At 47.4% G+C, this 12,218-nt stretch overlaps 1 protein-coding gene across 2 annotated transcripts in view; it reads right to left on the bottom strand.

Moving 5' to 3' along the window:
- CCDC141 (coiled-coil domain containing 141) overlaps positions 1-12,218 on the bottom strand; it is a 271,474-nt gene that overhangs the window by 78,096 nt on the left and 181,160 nt on the right. For both annotated transcript variants that reach the window (XM_073646809.1, XM_073646810.1), the window contains exon 8: positions 5,966-6,135. In XM_073646809.1, coding sequence (XP_073502910.1) covers positions 5,966-6,135 — 170 coding nt within the window. The remainder of the gene's footprint in view (positions 1-5,965; positions 6,136-12,218) is intronic.

The following is a 12,218-nucleotide window of genomic DNA, read 5'->3' as shown; positions in this document are numbered from 1 at the left end:
TCATATTGCAAGGTCAGTTTTACCATATAGTAAAAATGGTAAATAAAAAATAAATAAAAAACAATTGTGGAATTGCACTTTTTTGCATTTTCACAGCACTTGGAATTTTTTTCTCGTTTTCCAGAACACTATGTGGTAAAATGAATAGTGTCATTCAAGTACAACTCGTCCCTCAAAAAAAAAGCCCTCACATGGCATTATTGAAGGAAAAATAAAAAAAAAGTTAGGCTCTTGGAAGAAGGGGATAAAAAAACTAAACGAAAAAGCAGAAAAATCACTGGGTAGTGAAGGGATTAAAACATACAACTCTGCCCTTCATGTCTTCAAACAAGCTTATTTCAACATTCTCATTACCTCACTATCTAATAATCCTAAATCACTCATTGACTACGTTTCTTTCCCTCTTCGCTGATGGTCGGGCTAATTATTTAAAAAAAAAATATTGACCATATCCGACAGGATATTTTCTCCCAATCCCCTAATATCATGCATTCTTTTCCCTCCTGCACTTCATCTAGCTCACTTTCTGTCTGAACTGGTCATGGAAGAAGAGGTTACCAGACTCCTCGCATCTTCTCGCCCTACTACCTGCACCAGTGACCCTATTCCCTCACATCTCCTTCAGTTCCTTTTCCCCGGCTGTCACCACTCACCTAGCTAAAATATTTAACTCCCTCTCATATGGTATCTTTCCCTCCTCCTTCAAACATGCCAGCATACACCCATTACTTAAAAAGCATCCCTCGACCAGAGCTGCACTGCTAACTACAGACCTGTCTCTAATTTTCCCTTCATCTCTAAACTCCTGGAACGCTTGATCCACTCCCATCTAATTCACTATCTCTCAGATAACTCTCTTCTTAACCCTTTACATTCTGGTTTTCGCTCTTTACACTCTACTGAAACTGCTCTCACTAATGTTTCTAATGATCTACTAAAAGCTAAATCTTATAGCCACTACTCCCTGCTGATTCCCCTCAATCTCTCTGCAGCATTCAACACTGTGAACCACCAGCTCCTCCTCACTGTGCTCAGCTCTATTGGGCTCAAGTATACTGCCCTCTTTTGGTTCTCCTACCTCTTTGACAGCTCCTTCACTGTGTCTTATGCTGTCTCCTCTTCCTCTCCTCTTCTCCTTACTGTTGGGGTTCCTCAGGATTCAGTTCTTGGAAAAGTACTAAACTTTATCAAAATACAAAACCTAAAAACAACCTGACGAAGCGTTAGTGAAACGCGCGTTGGGTGTTTTGGTGGGTGAGCTGTTTTGCTACTGATTATTAATATCAAGTACCAGTGACCTTTTAGCTGTGGGTTATATATATTTTTGCCATTTTTGTATTGTTATTTATTCATGCACTTATGTTTATATACTACTGAATACTTATTCATTCATATCATTAAATTATATTGTATATAAAACATAATTATGCTATGTTTACTGGTTACCGTGGGGTTCCCACTGTTGTACACCCACCATTTTTAGCCTTTGTAATGTCAGAACTGTATTTTATTGTTCTGAGATTTTGTATTGCAATAGTTTAGTACTTTTTCGGTAATTTGGATTATTATAAAAATCTTTTTCTTCTCAGTTACATGTGTTGTTTCAGTGCCCTGTAACGACATCTTTATCCATTACCCTCTAGGATTATAATTTTCTGTTCTTCGTGTTGTATTAGGGACCTTATTATCATGTTAAGGCCTTGGACCACTGGAGGAGCATTTTATGACTTTGAGGAGCTAGTCCGACCCAGTTAATGATTATATCCTGAAGCAAAACTACATTGAATAGTCTCTCTCCACTTTATTTTCTATCACTCGAGCTACCAACAGGAGCAATTCAGTTAATAAAAAAAAAACTTGGGAAATTGCTATGTATTTAAAACTTGGGAAATTGCTATATATTTAATTTCATAAAACTTTATGTGGAAGCATCTCCAAGCCAGATGTTAACATAACTTTTAATGGTTCCAAGCAATCATATTTTATTTCAATAATTAAAATAAACTGGTGGGTGATGATGAAATCCTAGTTAATCCCGTAGTAGAAAGAGCAGGACCAGTAAATGTTCTTCTAGATGTGTTGATGAAACTAACAAAGTGCTAATCTCAGTGCTAAATGTTTAATTTCGTTCCATCAGTGAACAGTACTAGAAACCCAATGTAAAGCAGCTCATTGTTACATCAATATAATCTAATGGTAATTGTCTACAGAAAATAAGGAGATATAATCTTTGGAAAGCCTGGAAATCATTTTACAATTTTTGGTAAATTTGAACATTTTGAAGAATTCTTTTCATGTTATTTCGTCATTGTAACAAAATGCTCAAATGAGTACAAACTTATTTTCCATGAACCTCGGTAGAAAACAAATATATTTTTCTAGGAGAAAAATATAGGATCTATAGCCACGCTTGCATAGTTTTTTGGAAATGATATGATTACCATGTTGGAAAAATGCTAGTCATAACTTTTTTCAGCCATGTTGGAAGACCGATATGCACAAATATTTCGCGATTTAAAAAAAAAAAAAAACAGTTTAAAAAACTTCAAATTCTTATTCTCATGCTTCTTAAAAATGAGAAGGTGTCCTTCATTGCACAATGGTTGGATAATCAAAAATACTAAATAAATTGTGTTTAAAGGGGTATTCCTATTTCTGCCACTTATGGCTGAGGCGAGAATATTTGTCTCTATGCACTAGTCACAAGTGTTCGGGGCTATAGAATAATCAGACAGCGGGCTGCGAAACACTGTTTCTGTAACTCCTATTGAAATAAATTGGAGTTATGGAAACAGTATAAAACTCGCTCTGCTTTTTCCAGAATCCCGACCTCCTGTGGTCAGCACGTAGACAGATATTGTCATCTCAGCCATGAATCTCTGAGATGGGAATAATCCTTTAAAGGGGTTGTCTAATAATTTATATTGATGGCCTATTCTTAGCATAAATCATCAAAATTTGGCTGTGATGCCAATAGTACAGCATGTGATCTCCTACGGACATTTTTTGGCTAAAGTGGTTACGTGTGCAGCTTGTAAATATGGGCTGGGAAGGCAACTGGAGCTTTTATGTTGGATCGCCAGGTGAGAGAATGACGGAGCAATGCTTATTTTGATATTATATTAAATTTCCTACAGTTTTTTAATTTTTAAAGGCTGGATAACACATATAAAGTGCTTTTTTAGAGACTGGATAACACACAAAGTGCAAAAAAGTGATTCTCAGAACAGGCTACATCTACTAGACCTTCCTCTGTAGGCTTCTATTGCTGGTCCTGTATACAATATCGTTAGCAGAGTTCATACTCGTGACCGTTTCTCTTGGATCATGATCCTTTAGACATTAAAAGGAATTGGCCACTTTATCTTCATTTTAAACAAATGTGTTGGGGACGTGATTATGTGGCACTGAGGCCTCATTCATACCTCCATGTTTAAACACGTATGTAAAAAAAATGATACCGGAGTCATCAGTGTTTTGCATCAGTGTCTCATCCGTGTGTCTGTTTCTACCATCACTCGGTCATCAATGCTTTCCAAGGATGGATAAATTACAAAGCTTTCCTTTGAAATATTAAACATGGACGGCACACGGATGGCACATGGATGACGTGTTTTTCACAGATCTATAGACTTGTATTGGCCCTTTTCATCCATGATACTGGAGAAAAACACATATGTGAATAGCATTATAGGTTGTATTAGTGAAAAAAGCGGATACAACACGGATGTGTGAATGAGACCTAACTAATATATAAGTGATGAAAGAGAGAAGCTTTTTTTTTTTGCAAACCGTGATTAAAATCTCAGTGTTCGAATTCAGGTGAAATTTGACTCGAACTTCCTTGGATCGATCCACTCATCTCTAGTGATAATTTTTAGACTAGGTTTCAGCCACGGTGTGTTGTCAGAGAATTGTGGCAATATGGGGCACCTCGAATGCAGCCGTAATGATGGTCATCTCCACTCCATATACGAGTTACCTGCCTGCAGTCAAGAAGGTGGAAACACTCAGGAGTCAGGGACTAGTGGGCATGATCAGGGTGGGGTCAGGCTGACTTGTATGACTGCAGACAGAGCGAGCACAAAGTGTTTCCTTTTCACTAAAATGATTTATCTGTTGGGCCAACTTTTTTTTTTTTTTTTTACAGTGAATCCTTCAGTAACAAAAACTAGAGCTAAATATTTTTTCTTTATGTCGCTGTCTATCTTCCCTGAATTGGTGCTGCTTGATAAGAACAACTTCCAAGAGGCGGAATGGAAGGATATATTTAGGTCTCATTCTGACGTCCGTTTTTCACGTGTATGTTCCATGGTTTTTCATGGATAGGACACTTCCAATTATAGTCCATGGGTTGTTAACATGACCATGCTTTTTGTAGACCTAGTGTATAAAAAAAACCACCACAACAAAACTGAGACTTCTGTTTTTGATCTGGATCACAAATCAAATTCACCCATTCGAGTCAATGGTTTCCTGAGGGAAAAAAAGCACTCAAATGTCCACTTACGCCACGGCCCCACTATCAGTATTCGGTCAGTATTTTTTCTCAGGAGTGGGAGCCAAAACCAGGTGAGGAACAATCAGAGAAAAGGTATAATAGAAACAAGTCACCAATTCTGCATTTATCACCCACTCCTGGTTTTGGCTCCCACTCCTGAGAAAAAAATACTGACCGAATACTGATAGTGGGGCCGTGGCCTAATTGTTAATCCAGTGCTATCCAGTTATTACTTTTTAATGGGTAGGAGAAGCTTCAAATTTTTTTTTTTTTTTTGCCTGTGCGAAAAATGGGTGGCACACTGATGGTAAAATGTACACACAGTCCAAGATGGATGAAAATTATATCAAGTACACGGGTGACCAAAAGGTCAGTTTTTTTTTTTCTTGTATGCATAATGACAAATAACCGTTTTTCCAATGGTCAGTGTGGAAGAAAAAAAAAATCACAGCATGAACTATTCTGGTCTATAGAGTAATGCATGAATTGGTAGGTGGCTCCTGCACCCTCTTGCTATGTGGTTAGGCAGACGGAGCCAGTTGTATCCACAATATGCAGATGTGACTTTCTAGATTTTAATAACGGTTGTCTGTAACCAGCCTGAAGACTTATGCAGGTGCTCGTGCAAATCGGTCCAAGCGTTGACAACTAATGCGCGGACTGACTGCAGGTCTCCCGGCCAGAGCGGGACAGCCTCATAGAAATATACGAAGCTTTCACACTCGGGTCAGGAGACCTGCAGCTAGTCCGTGCATTGCGGTCGGAGATCGGACCGAAACGCATGGACATCTGCATTAAGTTCGAGTTTCTTCCTTGCCTTCCCCCTACAAACAACTTTTTGGCTGTGTACATACAATGGGCCTTATTCATCAAGACTGGCATTGTTCACGCTGTTTTTGATGAGCAGATGCTCCTGATTCATGCAGAGGCATAACCAGGACGAGTCGTGTGCACCACTCCAACCCCTGCTGGAATAAAATTAGTGGCATAGCAAACGCCGCCGCACGTCAAGAATTTGATAAGCGGTGGTTACCACCCCCTTGTCCCACCCCAGCTCTGTCCATTTTGTCAGAGATGGACGAAAGCTACAAAGTTTTAGCACAGTCTTAAGTTGCACCAAAATTATACAACTTTTCAAAGCTTTTTACGCCAGCATACTGGCTTAAAAGCTTTGATGTTCTTTTCGGGCATTTAAAGTACAATGAAAAGAAACCGGCGGAAAAATCTATGGCAAATCTGCCAGTAAAGTTGCTACAGAAAAAATACAGCCAGCTTTTTTTTCTGAAATGGTTTAGCCTACGGAAATCTCAGCGAGTCCAGTGTGGTAATAAAGACATTGTGTGCACATATCCTTCCTGAGCTTTTGGAGCTAGAAAAGCAGTTATCAGGGGGCATGCAGGGAGTTATGTTTATATCCTAAATGTTCTTGTCTACTGTATTTTTCAATAATAAGAAAAACCTGACCTGAAAGGTGATTTCTGAAGAACAGCCTGCCCCTGGTGGAAAGCCTCAGAACTACACTTCTGGATCTCAGCTTCTGCTTCCTTTTGCTTTGCAGCCAGTTCGTTCTCGCTTACACTTTGCATCTTCAGGTGTTTCAGGTAGGACTCCATGCTTCCAAGCTTATCAAACGCCTGAGAAATATTAAAATATATCCAGATGAATTCCCATGACCTTGCGACCTCTGGTACTTTACAAAATCCCATGGGTTCATATCACCGTACTGATGAAATCTTCACATCCTCCTACCATGAAACTGTAACATTTGTGCACGGGGATAGCTCAGTGATTGGCAGCAGGTGGATGCATATGGTGCCCTGTGTATGGGGCTTGGAGAAGGACTATAGTTGGTACCAATGCATGGGTACATGGAGGGAGGACAGGAGTTTTTAAAATCCTAAACAAAAAGGATCAGATTGCTCCCTGTGAATAGGGTGTAAATCGTTCCACAGCTGTATTATATGTTCTATAGCAATAGAAACTAACATAATTTCCATTATTTTATAGGCACTTTTCTTTTGGCGCCTGGTGGAGAAGATACCGCCATATCGCTGCCGGGTACTTGTACTGTTTCTCATACAGATTAGTGTTGAGCGAGCACTAAAATGTTCGGGTGCTCGAAGCTCGGGCCGAGCTCGCTGTGATACTCGGGTGCTCGACCCGAGCAACGAGCCCAATGTTAGTCTATAGGAGACTCGAGCAATTTTGCGGTGGCACCCCCGGCAGTCTTTTAAAAGCCTAACAAGTGCCCAAAACGATAGTGACAGTGCTCAAATGACATGGGGACAGCATGGGGATCGCCCCAGGAAGCATTTCTGACCCCCAGGTCACTGCTGTCAACAACGTGGTCAGAGGTATTAAGCCACTTTTACGGGCTCACAATAAAACGTTCAAAAACTAAAGTGAAACTTTTTTCCTGTGAAATATGTTAAGGAACATCCTTTCCAGGGAAAAGACTTGTGTATAAGTTAAAATAAATGACCAAAAACAAAAATACTGCTCCACACCTTCGGCTATGTTCACAAGTAGCATTTTGTATGTGTAGCACCCTGAGGATTCGGCTGCTACAGGGGTATTGCACCTCAACCCAGAGGTGTGATATTCCACTCCCGGGTAAGGAAGGAGTGTGGAACTGAGCTCAGATAGACTGCATGCACTACATACATCCCATTCCAGAGGAGCAGGCCGACGGCACTCCCACTTAGAAATGTGCAGGTGCGACCGAGCCTGTTCCTGGCTGGAGTGGGAGGGGGGAGGAACATCCCATGTAGTGTAGGGGCAGAAAGGGGGAGCAGTCTGGGTAGTGATAGGAGCTCATTGGGTGCTGGTCACCTGAGCTCACACATAGAGGGTGTATATAAGGTGGGCACCATCAAAGATCAGGGTCAGACGCAGAGAGGAAGTCAGATGCAGAGGACAAGCCTGCAGCAAGAGAGAGAAAGAAACAACAGCCCTGGAGAGAGAGTGGAGTGCAGAAAGACCCAGAGGGGGACAAAGAAGGGACCCAAGAACCCAAATAAGAACACCGGGTGAGGAGTCAGCAGAAGGGTACCGGAACCCAAGCTGGTGGGGGCAAAGACATTCCCCAGCCAGAGACCGGAGACCGTGGGCAGTGTCTGTCACGGTCACCCACTACATTCACCCTGAAGGCACACCACATGGAGGGTCAGGGAACCTTAGGCCAAAGGTTGCCCAACAGAAGGCCCGAGGGAGCTGGATTTAGGTGAATCACTGGTGGGGACGGCTGAAGAAAGGACAGAGGGAGAGCTCAGGGCCACGCTCCGGACTTGTTTGGGGGTTGGCTGGATCCAGGACCTGGTGGACGCAGCACGGCTCGGGAGGTCACTTGGAGCTAGAGTGACCAGGAACATCTGCAGTAAGTAAAGACCCTTAACTGCACAACCCGAGTCTGTCATCATTACCGGCTGCACCGCACCACCACAACCCCCATCCTCTGCGCCTGTCCCCTCTGAGGCTATACCCCTCCCGTTGGGGGTTATCCCACCAAGCTGCGCACCCACCATCAGCCTCAGCGGACCCTGCAGCAGCAGCGGCCACAGTGACCGCATCACAACGGGTGGCGTAGTCGACACAACGAACTTTAATAACATCAGTAAGGACTGCCACATAACACTGAGCTTGACGCCCTGGGCACGGGACCGGGTCACAGCCGCTCGGAGACTACAACCCCCCCATCTGATCCGGTGCCGGGTATTCCCCTCAAAAAGGAATATGTCCCAGGGGGCGCGTCAACTTTGGCGTAGTCGGCAGGATTACGTGCCCGCAACACCCGGGTACTGCGTGCCTGAAGAAAAGTGCAAGTTTACCTCAGAAAGAAGACTCCTGCCGGTTCCGGAGGGTCCACGCCATCGGACTCCATCACCAGTCGTTTCCCGCCGATTGTCCGCCATTTCCAGCTTGTTCCCGCCATCTGCAGAGTTTCCCGCCACTGGGAAGCGATTCCCGCCAAAACCGCAGATTTCCCGCCTTGGAAGAGCAGCGGACGCCATTATGGGCGTGCCAAAGGAGAGCAAGAGGCCACCTCCCATCGTGGGCCGGGACAGAAAATGGCGCCAAAAGTGGAAACCGCCCCCACCAACAGAGACTGTGATGCTGGAGGTGTCTGTCGGCGTGAAAGAACTCCCCCTGGAGCTGACAGTCACCGAGTTGCCCCGGGACCGCCCTCGAAGTAGGAGGAGACGAAAGAAAAGAGAAAAGATGGGTGTCGCTTGGAGCAGTCTAGAACGAGCGCACCCGGAGGCAAGGTGTCTAGAGCGAGAGCACCCGGAGTCGAGGAGAGAAAGAGTAGACCCGGGAATGGAGCGGCAGCAGAGCAGCACCGGCCCGCTGGCCAGGAGCCTGCTGGAGGAAGAAGGAGGAGAGCAGAGCAGCACCGACCCGATGGTCAGGAGCCTGCTGGAGTCAACAACCCCGCTAGGCTTAGCGGAGATCCTGGCGCAGCTTCCCCGAGACCGGGAGTGCGCGCGGAGTGCCCTGGAGGGCCTCGCGGGAAGGATGGCCCGAGTGCAGAGGGAGATCCTGGCGGAGTGGGGCCGGGAGATGGCCCAGCAAGCTGGAACCCGTCCACGGAGCCCGCTCCCTTGGAAGAAGACATCGACTGCCTCTGCGGATGACGCGGGAGGACCCAAGGCCGGAGACGGCGCAGAAGAGGGAGCGAGACGCATGGCAGCAGGTAAGGGGGACGCCTATACCCCATACCGGAAGACCGCTTACCTGCCCCAGCTCCCCGTCGCAGAGCCCGAAGGTCCCCCGGCCGTACCCGAGACCGCCATGACACCGCCACCGACTAGGCCCCGACCGGAAGCCGCCGTCGCGACCCCGGTGACGTCACGCGTCGTGACCCGGAGCGTGGCGAAGGAGGAGGAGCCTCCGGCCTGGTCGCAGGGCCTAGCGTTTCCGGGCGCCGCATCCCCAGCAGAGCCATCTACCTCCGCGGAGCCTCCGGCCTGGTCGCAAGGCCAGGTAGCCCAGGGCGCCGCCGTCCTAACAGTTCCATTTACCTTCCAGATGCCCCCGGCCTGGCCGCAAGGCCTGGGCAACCTGGGTGCCCCCACCATCGCGCCCGCACCCGCAACACCAAGGGTGCCATATCTGGGAGAGGACCCCTTCAGCCAGCTAACGTGGCCGGACGGGCGGCCTTTCATCTGGCCCAAAGAATTCTTGGAACTGGAGCGACAAAAGAAGTTGGGGCCCTTGTGTGAGCCCCTAATCCCGGCTCCGAAGCCCGTGACTCGGGTCTCGCCTCCACTCGAGGAAGCCCAGTTCGTGTGGGACCCCACGGGAGAAGATTTGATGGGGTTCACCGGAGAGACTCGGGCAGCTGCAGCAGAGCGTACCGAGTGTTGCCGTCAACAGCTGGCAGAGTTCAAGAGAGAGCGGGAGGAGAGGCGGGCCAGAGAGCAATGGGCCCAGACCCGCAGCGCGGAGCAAAAGAGTCGGACCAGAAGGAACCCCCGTGCAGCAGATCGTCCCCGTACCATCGGGACGGTAATAAAGTTTAATGCGCAGCATGGGTGGGGCTTCATAAGGGACCGGAACACCATGGGTGACGTCTTCGTTACTCGACGGGACGTCGAGTCCCACCTTCCAGAGGGTCACAAAGGCCGTGACCTCTACGTCGGTGACGAGGTAACGTTCACCCGGCACAAGTGTGCCAAGGGACCTTATGCCCTCCACGTGCACCGCCTGACGGAGGAGGAGTTGCGGTGTAGGGAGGAGGAGCCAGAAGACCCGGACGGGTTCAAGGCTAGAAGGTACTATGACTGAAATAGTACAAAGGACTGTATATAGTTACCTGTCGGGGTACCCAAGTAACCGTGGCTGCTTTAAAGTTTAGTCCCCGTTGGGACCAGTGAACTGTTTACCTGTGTGACCCCTTCCATACCAGGCTGAGAACTGTGAGCAGCCATCCCTTTCCCTTTACCTGGCCGGGGACTGAGAACGGCCAAAATTTCCCTGTACATAGTTGCGCTTCCTAAAGCGCCCCCTACCGGTTTTATATGAGAAACTGTTTTTCAAAAGACTGTCGCACTTTACCTGGTCACGAGTTGCACGGTGACCAGAGGAGGAAGAAAGAAAAAGACGACGAGAAAGTTTTATATATATATGTTTTATGTGTTTTACATGTTTATAAAAATTTGTATGTTTTGGTGTTTTATGTCTTGCAGCCCGAGGACGTGCTGTGATTTACCAGGGGGGAATGTAGCACCCTGAGGATTCGGCTGCTACAGGGGTATTGCACCTCAACCCAGAGGTGTGATATTCCACTCCCGGGTAAGGAAGGAGTGTGGAACTGAGCTCAGATAGACTGCATGCACTACATACATCCCATTCCAGAGGAGCAGGCCGACGGCACTCCCACTTAGAAATGTGCAGGTGCGACCGAGCCTGTTCCTGGCTGGAGTGGGAGGGGGGAGGAACATCCCATGTAGTGTAGGGGCAGAAAGGGGGAGCAGTCTGGGTAGTGATAGGAGCTCATTGGGTGCTGGTCACCTGAGCTCACACATAGAGGGTGTATATAAGGTGGGCACCATCAAAGATCAGGGTCAGACGCAGAGAGGAAGTCAGATGCAGAGGACAAGCCTGCAGCAAGAGAGAGAAAGAAACAACAGCCCTGGAGAGAGAGTGGAGTGCAGAAAGACCCAGAGGGGGACAAAGAAGGGACCCAAGAACCCAAATAAGAACACCGGGTGAGGAGTCAGCAGAAGGGTACCGGAACCCAAGCTGGTGGGGGCAAAGACATTCCCCAGCCAGAGACCGGAGACCGTGGGCAGTGTCTGTCACGGTCACCCACTACATTCACCCTGAAGGCACACCACATGGAGGGTCAGGGAACCTTAGGCCAAAGGTTGCCCAACAGAAGGCCCGAGGGAGCTGGATTTAGGTGAATCACTGGTGGGGACGGCTGAAGAAAGGACAGAGGGAGAGCTCAGGGCCACGCTCCGGACTTGTTTGGGGGTTGGCTGGATCCAGGACCTGGTGGACGCAGCACGGCTCGGGAGGTCACTTGGAGCTAGAGTGACCAGGAACATCTGCAGTAAGTAAAGACCCTTAACTGCACAACCCGAGTCTGTCATCATTACCGGCTGCACCGCACCACCACAACCCCCATCCTCTGCGCCTGTCCCCTCTGAGGCTATACCCCTCCCGTTGGGGGTTATCCCACCAAGCTGCGCACCCACCATCAGCCTCAGCGGACCCTGCAGCAGCGGCGGCCACAGTGACCGCATCACAACGGGTGGCGTAGTCGACACAACGAACTTTAATAACATCAGTAAGGACTACCACATAACACTGAGCTTGACGCCCTGGGCACGGGACCGGGTCACAGCCGCTCGGAGACTACAACCCCCCCATCTGATCCGGTGCCGGGTATTCCCCTCAAAAAGGAATATGTCCCAGGGGGCGCGTCATATGCGTTTTTGCACTTTTGTATTGCTTTCAACTATGACAAATGCATTCACCGGGAAATGTCATTTTAACATTTTACAACCTTATCTGGCCATGTGCTGTGTGACACATGCATAAAGTGCTGAAAAGACATGGGAACAGCATGGGGAAGACCCCTGGAAGCATCTCTGACTCCCAGGTCACTGTTTAAAAGTGTGCCCATCATAAGTGATCCTTGCCGCATCAGAAGATGCAGACTTGCAACTATCTCCATGCAAGTTCTAGTCCCAGGGCAGTGTTCAATTGT

Source organism: Phyllobates terribilis, unplaced genomic scaffold, assembly GCF_046119375.1.
Source record: "Phyllobates terribilis strain yellow unplaced genomic scaffold, ASM4611937v1 Scaffold_9__5_contigs__length_417890890, whole genome shotgun sequence".
Lineage (NCBI taxonomy): Eukaryota > Metazoa > Chordata > Amphibia > Anura > Dendrobatidae > Phyllobates > Phyllobates terribilis.
This window is presented reverse-complemented; position numbering and strand designations above follow the sequence as displayed.